This window comes from Hyperolius riggenbachi, chromosome 6 (assembly GCF_040937935.1).
Source record: "Hyperolius riggenbachi isolate aHypRig1 chromosome 6, aHypRig1.pri, whole genome shotgun sequence".
NCBI classification, from domain to species: Eukaryota; Metazoa; Chordata; class Amphibia; order Anura; family Hyperoliidae; genus Hyperolius; species Hyperolius riggenbachi.
The window spans coordinates 93,767,271-93,779,765 of record NC_090651.1 but is presented as its reverse complement, the minus strand read 5'-3'; the positions used below and the strand labels follow the sequence as shown (position 1 = coordinate 93,779,765).

Genomic DNA, 12,495 nt, shown 5'->3' with positions numbered 1-12,495 from the left:
CACATTTCTTACTTTGGCCGCATGAGCCGGCCACTTCGCATTCTGACCGGCCAGAACCCGAAGTGGTTCTGCCAGAGACGCTACACGAGCACACACTACTGCGCTGTTACTCCTGTTTACATTTTTGCCTGATGAAGCGGGCTTGAGACCCGAGAAACGCGTTGCAGTTATTTTTGGAGTACCTACTAAATTGATTAAAATTGTTGTAACATACACAGCGGTTGTGTTTTTTGTTGGGGAGACGAGTCCACCCTCGCCACCAACATTTTAATTGGTTTTAATTGGTTACTATTTTTATTCTGTTGGCGCCTCTGTTCCGTTCTTACACAAATGAGTAAGAAAGAGGGACAGAGGCAAAGCTGGGACAAGGACCTCTGGCACCCAAGGCTGAGACACCAAAGTGCGCACCTCCATTCCTCCCACCCCAGCTGTCACACACTGATTGCTGTTAGACTAAGAGGCGCCCCAGGGCCCCCAACACCTTCATCTCTAGTTATCTGGCTTGCAGTCACTGCCATGTATCCCCTTTTCTTATTTCTCTCTGCTTCAAACACAATCAGGGCCGGATTTAGGCCACGGCCAACTAGGCCATGGCCTAGGGCACCACAGGAGCAAGGGCACCAAAGCAGCAGGCTTGCAAATGCTGCAATGCCGGGAGATCAGGAAGGCACCTGACCAGGGTACTCTGCTGCTAGCCACTTGTGCAGCAGCCACCTTGCTCTCTTTGCATGTTTGCACCGTGGCCAGTGGCTATGGACTTGGGCAGCATTGGAGACTGAAAGGAAGAGGAATCTTCTGCAGTGGAGACAAGTGGAGAAATAATGACAGTGTAAAGGTGAGCTGGCTACCTATACTGAAAGGAGGGTGGGAAAAGGAAGGATTAAGGGAGTTATCTGGCTACCTATACTGGAACAAAAGGGAGTATGGGTCATCTGGCTACCTACAGTATACTGGGGAAGGTCATCAGGCTACTTACACTAGAGGAAAGGGGGTGGGGGGTCATCTGGCTACCTATACTGAAGGATGGGGGGAGGGGTCATCTCTCTACCAATTATAAGGGGGGGGCAGCTGGTGACAGTGGCCTTGGGAGGTGAAGAGTACAAATCCAGCCCTGAACACAATAGGGGAATGATAGCTGAGTGAGTTGTGCGCCCCCTTCTACACTGCGCCCTGAGGCTGGAGCCTCTCTCGCCTCTGCCTTGGCCCTGGACAGAGGGACTCCCAAACAGGGACTGTCCCTCCAAAAGAGGGACAGTTGGGAGCTATGGATAAGGTGTGAAATATCACCTAGGAGAGAACTTAGGAGAATATAGCCCCATCTACACAATACGATTCAATTCGATTTGATTATTTGATTATTATTTACGATTATTATGATTCTATTTACGATCCGATTAAAGAGAACTAAAGACGAAGCACCCTCATGTATTTTATTACATTTATCAGTGGGAACATGACAGTAAACACCTACCCTGCTTTTAGTTTTATTCTTCTCAGTCTAATCTGTTATCAACTGTGATAAGAATCCACCAACTGGCTCAGTCTAGGTTTGACCTGGAATCATTATAGCGGAGTCACTCTTCTGTGGAGTCTTTTCAAGCCCAAGCCTGCCACCTCCTGGCTCAGATATTCTACTCAGAGCTGTTGACATGGGAGGGGCTGCTGCTGCCGAGAAAGAAGCTCTGAAACAGACAAGTGTATCTGTGTGCAGTGTGCAGCCTGTCATTATCTACTGTATGCAGTTTTATTTCTATGAGAGACACTTCCTACAGACAGCCACACAGCATACCAGAATAATAAAGTTGAAAGCAGACAGATGAAAAGCTGCAGCAGCCCTGCTTGTCTATAGTCTCATATAGCCTAGACAGCATATCCAGAACAGCTTATAACCTGGAAGCAGAAGGCATATGAGCCGGCGGCCATATTGGATATTTCCTGGAGCAATAATGGATAAAAAACACTCAAAAAGGTACACCAGAGTGGCGAAATTATCAGGTAGAGTATTTACTCTTTACAAGCCATCGACTGATATGTTTATTTTGTGTGAATCGTTCATCTCTGGTACCCTTTAAGGGCTGCCATACACTGGTCGATTGCCACCAGATCGACCAGCAGATCGAATCTGATCAAAGAGGGATCTATTGGCTGTCTACACTGCAAACAGATTTTGAATCGATTTCACTATGAAACCGATTCACAATCTGTGGAGCTGCCGCTGCCCCCTCCCCCCCCCCCCCGCATACATTACCTGATGTCGCTGTCTTCTTCTCCGCTCTGGGTTCCAGCCTCACTTTACGTCCTGTCTGGGGAAGTTTAAACAGTAGAGGCCACTCTACTGTTTAAACTTCCTGTCAGGATGGGAAGAAGTGAAGTCTGCCGGAGCACAGCGGAGAAGGAACAGCGGAAACAGCGGGGACATGCGCCGGCGGAACAGGTAATGTATTGCCGCTAGCGTCGGTCATCGGATATTCGAACGCCGCTATCGATGCACTCCCGACCCACCAGCGATTGAGCGAAATTTTCCGTTTGGACAGATCGACGGGAACGATCGATTTTGAATGGAAATCGATCGTTCGGTCAGCGTTTGCACAACGATTTCACAGCAGATTCCATCACAGTGATCGAATCTGCTGTATATCGGCGGGAAATAGTATAAGTGTATGGGCCCCTTAAGCCTCATCTACACGCGTAGATGAGGCTCCGATGTTCCTTATCAATCGAGCCGCTGATGTGGCTCGATTGCTAAGATCCGACAGGTCGGATCTTGCCACCGCCGATTCCCTGCTCGTTCCCCGCGAGGGGACAATGGCAGGGAATCGAGCGGAAGATAAGCGGTGCCGGCGGGGAATCGAATCTGGCGCAGGCGAGCGGGGACGCGGCGGAAACGTGCGGAGATGCGGAATCGCCTCTTTTTTGCAATGGCAAAATGAATTTAATCGAATCGAGTGTTTTTTTTTATGTGGGCCGTCGTCCAGAAAAGTTTGTGTAAAGTATATAAGTATTTGCTCATTCATTTGATAAGTTGAATTGCAGAAATACAGAGCCCGCAGTTTCCCATCCCCAGCCTCTAGCGGCGGGACATCCCGACCAGCCCGTCCCAGGCAGGCTGCGAAGATTGGCGGAAAGAGCCGAAGTGTCCGTGTGTTCCTGGGATCCCGTTGACTTCCCAGATTGCTTTGCGTTCCCCACCCCGTGTCCTCGGCCGGCCCCTCTCTCCTGCCCCATAGAGGAGTGCAGCGCACTGTAGCCCCCCACCCAGAGCCAGATCCCGGGATCCCCAGTCAGCTCTGTGCAGCGGCATCCCAGCCGGCTCCCTCCGAGCAGCACAGAAACTTTACCACAACTTCCCCCCCTCCCTATGAGAGCCGTCTCCCCGGACACCCCAAGCCACCTGTAGGAGTGACCCCACCACCCGATCTGCACTATGGAGCGGAGGATGCGGCCTCCCGTGCTGCTCGCCCTGTTACTGCTGCTGCTGGATGCCGCCCGGGCGGCGATGGATGAGTGTACGGAGGGCGGACGGCCGCAGCGCTGCATGCCCGAGTTTGTCAACGCGGCTTTTAACGTGACTGTGGTGGCCACCAATACGTGCGGCTCCCCGCCGGAGGAGTACTGCGTGCAGACCGGAGTCACCGGGGTCACCAAGTCGTGTCACCTGTGTGACAGCCAGCAGCCGCACCTGGGGCACGGGGCCGACTTCCTCACCGACTACAACAACCAGGCGGACATCACCTGGTGGCAGAGCCAGACCATGCTGGCCGGGATCCAGTACCCGCACTCCATCAACCTGACCCTGCACCTGGGTGAGTCTCCTGCTAGGGGGCTGCTGCTTTATAGCTGCAGGAAAGTCACGCTGGCCCCTGGTCCTTATCAATAAATGCAAGATTGCTGATACCAAAAAGTGTTAAAAGATTTGCTCAACTTTGGATATTGGGTGGCTGTCTCCTTATCATGCAGAAATTGTTCGGAAATGTGACTCTCTCTCTGGTTTTCCATCTTTGGGAGGTAGAATGAATGCTGGGTGCACATCATTCATTTTCCTGCTAGATCGATGGGTTGAAATGATTGTTTCTGACGTCAGATCAATAACGGGATCGATTTTCCGATCACTACTGCACAAAATCTATGCTGGTGTGGATCTGCAGCTGATCTGACATGTCAGAAATAATCACCCTTCTTTCAGGAAATTGAATGGTGTGAACCAAGTAATAAAGAGACTGTTTTGGAGTATTGGGATGAGTAGATTCTTGGGCGTTAGTGGATTGGGACCTTTTAGGCTACTTTCTCATGGCCACGTTGTGGTGTGTTGCGTCAGACAATATAATCGCATTGCTAATGCTATGTAATGGTACTGTTCTCATCAGCACATTAACAGTGCGATTAATCCGTCAGGCACAACACAGTGTGCTACTGCATAACGCACGTGTTGACAGTGGAAGTGAAGCATACTTTTCATTGACCGTATGCTTCACTGTAGGCAACACAAGGTGTGCACTGCGTAAGTAGCCTAAGTGTTGTTAAGTTTTTTTTTGCATTGTGGTATTTGGAGTTGCTAGTATGGCGAAGTTATGATAGCGTGATTGCAGTGGCGTAGCTAAGGAGCTGTGGGCCCCGATGCAAGTTTTACAATGGGGCCCCCCAAGCACTCTATACATAACAATTGATACGGCGCACCAAAACCTGCCAATGGCAACCACAGTGCCAGAGGTGCAAGAAGGGGATGGGGAACAGCTTGTTAATGATTATTACTATTCAAAGTATCTATAGAAGTGATTATTATGAGCACAGGACCAATAGAGAGCTAATACTGTAGTTGAGGGAGGGTCCTTCAGGGCCCCTCTGGCCCAAGGGCCCCGATGCGGTCGCTACCTCTGCAACCCCTTTTGCTACGCCCCTGCGTGATTGGTTGCTGTTTCAACAATTCTCCAATTACCTCACCCTCTAGAAACTTTTCAGATTTCAGATAAGTTCTAGTAATAACTACGCCCACGCTATTCGGCCAATTACAACACTTCAGGTTGTAGAGGGTGCTGTGATTGGAGAACTGTTCCCTATGAGGTTTCCCAATGGGTCGCCTCAACTATACTCGCTCCTATTGGTGTCAGTAAGGCCAGTATACATGGAAGTTTTCATTTTTCAAACATTTAATTCAGCATTTTGGAATCCTTAAAATCTGCTGCGGATCTGTCCCTATTCGTAGGAGTATGCCAGCACATACTGATGTTTGATGACATCATGCATGTGTCCAGAACGTGCCATAATGCATAAAAATGTGACCTAAAGATGGCCACTAATGATACAATTTGCCGAACGATTCGAATGTTTGGGACCACTAATGGACAAAAATCTCCTAACCAACCTGATTAATGAAATAGATCAGAATTTTGGTTCAGTCCCGTCAATCTGATCAGATGGGTGAGGAGATTTTTTTTGTCCATTAGTGGTCAGATGTTACACACTCATTTACTGTCGTTCATGAGAAGAATAGTTCGTAATCGATGGTTAGGCAAATTGTATTGCATTAGTGGCCACCTTACACTTTCTAGTTGTTTAGTGCCCCTGGGAAACTGCCTGTAAACAAGCTGTAGGTTTTTGTTTTGTTTTTTGCTGGTATATTTTAAACATCTACACTATGCCTTTATTAAAAGTAATATCTGAGCTGCAAAAAATAAAATAAAAATAATGACACCTACTTACCCAGGGCTTCCTCCAGCCCCTAGCAGCTGCTATGTCTCCTGCCGCAGCTCCGCTCTCAGCTGCTGGCTCCTGGTCCCCGACGGTGCAGAGGTGCCACCTCGCCACACAGCGTGCAAGTGATTGACAGCGGCGCAGGCACAGTAAAGGACGACCTGGCGAGGCCTCTGCACTGTCGGGGACCAGGAACCAGCGGCTGAGAGCAGAGCTGCCGGAGGACATAGCGGCTGCTAGGGACTGGAGGAAGCTCCGGGTAAGTAGGTGTCTTTTTTGCAGCTCGGATATTCCCTTTAAAACATGTTTATGATCATGTTGGGTGAAAATCTATCATAAATACAATTGTAACGCAACTCCGCTATGCCAGACCACTATACGACTACAGTAAATCGTAACTATTGTTTGTCCTTACCCCTCTTCATACAACGGAACTGGCTGCTCAGCAATCATTCCTGAAACTGTCACTTGGAATGATCACTTCAGGCGACAGTATTTGAGTGTCTGTATTTAAACGTCAGTTTCTTAAGCCATTCCTACTCATCTGATCTGCTGCCACCCTACTGGGGTCTATTTTTGGGGGACAGCACCCCAGTTTCCTCACCCGATGCTGTGATCAGCTCTGTGGCTGCACCATGTTTAGTTTATGAATCAGTTGTTTGACTTTATCTTGAAAAATGCTGCAGCTTGCCATGTCAAAGGAACGTTGTTTATTGTGCCTCAGGTGTCACATTCTGCCTGTTTTACTTCCCAGTGAGAAGCCTTTGCAGTATAAGCGTGTTAATTGCACTTGGGGAAATTATGAGCAACCCTTTTCATGGCCTGTGGCTATGGGACACAGAATGTCTGAAGACAGAGCACAAAACAGCATTGTGAAATCTTTAAGATGCCTCTGTTTTGCTTCTGCAGTCTTTCCCCTTTGGTTGTAATCTCAGAATTTTCCTGATTTAGGATCCCTCCAGTTTCCAGCCCCAGCCTGTCTCCACACCCTGGCAGTCTCTAGCAGTTTTACATGTGTCCCCCTCTGTAGAGCAGCAATCCTAGCAGCTAATCAGTCTATCTCTTACCTGATTCCATTACAGTAAAGCAAAATCAAACTGCTGTGCTGAACTTTGAACATTATAGTTGAACTGAGCACAGTGTCTGTAAAGAAGGCCAGTATGGTTATTACTTTCTGTGTACTGGATCTGTTTATAGTTTAATTTAGCATTGTTTCATTAAGGAACTCCAGTACTATTAGTAGTTATTACTCTGTGCTATATCTGTTTGCATGTGTTCTGTCTAATTGTATGCATTGGTTTGAGAGTTGTTTTGAGACCCCCATGTTGCTACTCTTCAGAGAAATTTACAAGAGGGAAACTTACAACTGACCCCCTTAAATACTCTTTCTTAGAATTGGATTCACCTGTGTATGTAGGTAAGGGGTCACGGAGCTCACCAAGCCAATTTGAGTTCCAATAATTCCATCTAAAGGTTTTGGAATCAATAAAATGACAAATTTATGCTCGTGCCTAATTTTGTTTAAACAATTATTTCACACTTTCTGTAAATCCAATAAACTTCATTTCACTTCTCAAATATCACTGTGTGTGACTCCTATATATTTAACTGACAGTTTTTATCGTAACAATCAACGATTTATACAGGAAAATCATGACGATTAACCACTTCCCGACCGCCTAACGCACAGAGGCGGCCGGGAAGTGGAGCCCTGAAGGACCGGCTCACCCACAGAGGCGGCGGTCCTTCTAAGGGCATGGGCGGAGCGATCGCGTCATCCGTGACGCGATCCTCCGCCGGCGCCTGTCACCGCTCGCCCGCCGCAACATCCCGCCGGCTATACGGAAGCGCCGGCGGGATGTTAACCCCGCGATCGCCGCATACAAAGTGTATAATACACTTTGTAATGTTTACAAAGTGTATTATACAGGCTGCCTCCTGCCCTGGTGGTCCCAGTGTCCGAGGGACCACCAGGGCAGGCTGCAGCCACCCTAGTCTGCACCCAAGCACACTGATTTCTCCCCCCCCTGCCCCAGATCGCCCACAGCACCCATCAGACCCCCCCCCTGCCCACCCCCCAGACCCCTGTTTGCACCCAATCACCCCCCTAATCACCCATCAATCACTCCCTGTCACTATCTGTCAACGCTATTTTTTTTTTTATTCCCCCCCCCCTGCTCCCTGCCCCCTCCTGATCACCCCCCACCCCTCAGATTCTCCCCAGACCACCCCCCCCCAGACCACCCCCCCCTGTTTACTGTATGCATCTATCCCCCTGATCACCTGTCAATCACCCGTCAATCACCCCCTGTCACTGCCACCCATCAATCAGCCCCTAACCTGCCCCTTGCGGGCAATCTGATCACCCCCCCACACCAATAGATCGCCCACAGATCCGACATCAGATCACCTCCCAAATCCATTGTTTACATCTATTCTCTCCTCTAAACACCCACTAATTACCCATCAATCACCCCCTATCACCACCTGTCACTTTTACCTATCAGATCAGACCCTAATCTGCCCCTTGCGGGCACCCAATCACCCGCCCACACGCTCAGATTGCCCTCTGACCCCCCCTTATCAATTCACCAGTGCATTAATTACATCTGTTCTTCCCTGTAATAACCCACTGATCACCTGTCAATCACCTGCCAATCACCTATCACCCATCAATCACCCCCTGTCACCCCCTGTCACTGCCACCCATCAATCAGCCCCTAACCTGCCCCTTGCGGGCAATCTGATCACCCACCCACACCATTAGATCGCCCGCAAACCCGCCGTCAGATTACCTCCCAAATGTATCGTTTACATCTGTTATCTTCTCTAAACACCCACTAATTACCCATCAATCACCCATCAATCACCCCCTATCACCACCTGTCACTGTTACCTATCAGATCAGACCCTAATCTGCCCCTTGCGGGCACCCAATCACCCGCCCACACGCTCAGATTGCCCTCAGACCCCCCCCCTTATCAATTCGCCAGTGCATTAATTACATCTGTCCTTCCCTGTAATAACCCACTGATCACCTGTCAATCACCTGCCAATCACCTATCACCCATCAATCACCCCCTGTCACTGCCACCCAACAATCAGCCCCTAACCTGCCCCTTGCGGGCAATCTGATCACCCACCCACACCAATAGATCGCCCGCAGATCCGACATCAGATCACCACCCAAGCGCAGCGTTTACATCTATTCTCTCCTCTAAACACCCAGCAATCACCCCCTATCGCCACCTGTCACTGTTACCCATCAGATCAGACCCTAATCTGCCCCTTGCGGGAACCCAATCACCCGCCTACACGCTCAGATTGCCCTCAGACCCCCCATTATCAATTCACCAGTGCAATATTCACATCTGTCCTTCCCTGTAATAACCCACTGATCACCTGTTAATCACCTGCCAATCACCTATCACCCATCAATCACCCCCTGTCACTGCCACCCATCAATCACCCCCTGTCACTGCCACCCATCAATCACCCGCTGTCACTGCCACCCATCAATCAGCCCCTAACCTGCCCCTTGCGGGCAAACTGATCACCCACCCACACCAATAGTTCGCCCGCAGAACCATCTATTCTCTACCCTAAACACCCACTAATTACCCATCAATCACCCCCTGTCACTGCTACCTATCAGATTAGACCCCTATCTGCCCCTAGGGCACTCAATCACCCGTCCACACCCTCAGAATGCCCTCAGACCCCAGCCCTGATCACCTCGCCAGTGCATTGCTTGCATCTATTCCCCCCTCTAATCACACCTTGAGACACCCATCAATCACCACCTGTCACCCCCTAGCACCCCTACCCATCAGATCAGGCCCCAATTTGCCCCGTGTGGGCTCCTGATCACTCGGCCAAACCCTCAGATCCCCCTCAGACCCCCTTCCGATCACCTCCCCAGTGCATTGATTGCATCTATTTTCCCCTCTAACCACCCCCTGAGACACCCATCAATCACCTCCTGTCACCCCCCTAGCACTCCTATCCATCAGATCAGGCCCAATACAACCTGTCATCTAAAAGGCCACCCTGCTTATGACCGGTTCCACAAAATTCGCCCCCTCATAGACCACCTGTCATCAAAATTTGCAGATGCTTATACCCCTGAACAGTCATTTTGAGACATTTGGTTTCCAGACTACTCACGGTTTTGGGCCTGTAAAATGCCAGGGCGGTATAGGAACCCCACAAGTGACCCCATTTTAGAAAAAAAGACACCCCAAGGTATTCTGTTAGGTGTATGACGAGTTCATAGAAGATTTTATTTTTTGTCAAAAGTTAGCGGAAATTAATTTTTATTGGTTTTTTTTCACAAAGTGTCATTTTTCACTAACTTGTGACAAAAAATAAAATCTTCTATGAACTCGCCATACACCTAACGGAATACCTTGGGGTGTCTTCTTTCTAAAATGGGGTCACTTGTGGGGTTCCTATACTGCCCTGGCATTTTAGGGGCCCTAAACCGCGAGGAGTAGTCTAGAAAACAAATGCTTCAAAATGATCTGTGAATAGGACGTTGGGCCCCTTAGCGCACCTAGGCTGCAAAAAAGTGTCACACATGTGGTACCGCCGTACTCAGAAAAAGTAGTATAATATGTTTTGGGGTGTATTTTTACACATACCCATGCTGGGTGGGAGAAATTTCTATGTAAATGGACAATTGTGTGTAAAAAAAATCAAACAATTGTCATTTACAGAGATATTTCTCCCACTTAGCATGGGTATGTGTAAAAATACACCCCAAAACGCATTATACTACTTCTCCTGAGTACGGCGGTACCACATGTGTGGCACTTTTTTACACCCTAAGTACGCTAAGGGGCCCAAAGTCCAATGAGTACCTTTAGGATTTCACAGGTCATTTTGCGACATTTGGTTTCAAGACTACTCCTCACGGTTTAGGGCCCCTAAAATGCCAGGGCAGTATAGGAACCCCACAAATGACCCCATTCTAGAAAGAAGACACCCAAAGGTATTCCGTACAGAGTATGGTGAGTTCATAGAAGATTTTATTTTTTGTCACAAGTTAGCGGAAAATGACACTTTGTGAAAAAAAACTATTAAAATCAATTTCCGCTAACTTGTGACAAAAAAATAAAAACTTCTATGAACTCACCATACTCCTAACGGAATACCTTGGGGTGTCTTCTTTCTAAAATGGGGTCATTAGTGGGGTTCCTATACTGCCCTGGGATTTTAGGGGCCCTAAACCGCGAGGAGTAGTCTTGAAACAAAAATGACCTGTGAAATCCTAAAGGTACTCATTGGACTTTGGGCCCCTTAGTGCAGTTAGGGTGCAAAAAAGTGCCACACATGTGGTATCCCCGTACTCGGGAGAAGTAGTATAATGTGTTTTGGGGTGTATTTTTACACATACCCATGCTGGGTGGGAGAAATACCTCTGTAAATGACAATCTTTTGATTTTTTTACACACAATTGTCCATTTACAGAGGTATTTCTCCCACCCAGCATGGGTATGTGTAAAAATACACCCCAAAACACATTGTACTACTTCTCCTGAGTACGGCGATACCACATGTGTGGCACTTTTTTGCACCCTAACTGCGCTAAAGGGCCCAAAGTCCAATGAGTACCTTTAGGATTTCACAGGTCATTTTGAGAAATTTCGTTTCAAGACTACTCCTCACGGTTTAGGGCCCCTAAAATGCCAGGGCAGTATAGGAACCCCACAAATGACCCCATTTTAGAAAGAAGACACCCCAAGGTATTCCGTTAGTAGTATGGCGAGTTCATAGAAGATTTTATTTTTTGTCACAAGTTGACGGAAATTGATTTTAATTGTGTTTTTTCACAAAGTGTCATTTTCCGCTAACTTTTGACAAAAAATAAAATCTTCTATGAACTCACCATACTCCTAACGGAATACCTTGGGGTGTCTTCTTTCTAAAATGGGGTCATTTGTGGGGTTCCTATACTGCCCTGGCATTTTAGGGGCCCTAAACCGTGAGGAGTAGTCTTGAAACGAAATTTCTCAAAATGACCTGTGAAATCCTAAAGGTACTCATTGGACTTTGGGCCTTTTAGCGCAGTTAGGGTGCAAAAAAGTGCCACACATGTGGTATCGCCGTACTCAGGAGAAGTAGTATAATGTGTTTTGTGGTGTATTTTTACACATACCCATGCTGAGTGGGAGAAAGATCTCTGTAAATGGACAATTGTGTGTAAAAAAAAAAATTAACAAATTGTCATTTACAGAGATATTTCTCCCACCCAGCATGGGTATGTGTAAAAATACACCCCAAAACACATTATACTACTTCTCCTGAGTACGGCAATACCACATGTGTGGCACTTTTTTGCAGCCTAACTGCGCTAAGGGGTCCAAAGTCCAATGAGCACCTTTAGGCTTTACAGGGGTGCTTACAATTTAGCACCCCCCAAAATGTCAGGACAGTAAACACACCCCACAAATGACCCCATTTTGGAAAGTAGACCCTTCAAGGTATTCAGAGAGGGGCATGGTGAGTCCGTGGCAGATTTCATTTTTTTTTTGTCGCAAGTTAGAAGAAATGGAAACTTTTTTTTTTTTTTTTTTCTCACAAAGTGTCATTTTCCGCTTACTTGTGACAAAAAATAATATCCTCTATGAACTCACTATGCCTCTCAGTAAATACTTTGGGATGTCTTCTTTCCAAAATGGGGTCATTTGGGGGGTATTTATACTATCCTGGAATTCTAGCCCCTCATGAAACATGACAGGGGGTCAGAAAAGTCAGAGATGCTTGAAAATGGGAAAATTCACTTTTTGCACCATAGTTTGTAAA

General features: G+C 47.7%; 1 protein-coding gene across 1 annotated transcript in view; it reads left to right on the top strand.

The window, feature by feature from the left end:
- Positions 1-3,172: 3,172 nt before the first annotated feature.
- Positions 3,173-12,495, top strand: part of LAMC1 (laminin subunit gamma 1) — a 214,148-nt gene continuing 204,825 nt past the window's right edge. Inside the window, exon 1 of the mRNA XM_068239676.1 lies at positions 3,173-3,803. Within this exon, the coding sequence (XP_068095777.1) occupies positions 3,425-3,803 (379 nt within the window). The 5' untranslated portion in view covers positions 3,173-3,424. The remainder of the gene's footprint in view (positions 3,804-12,495) is intronic.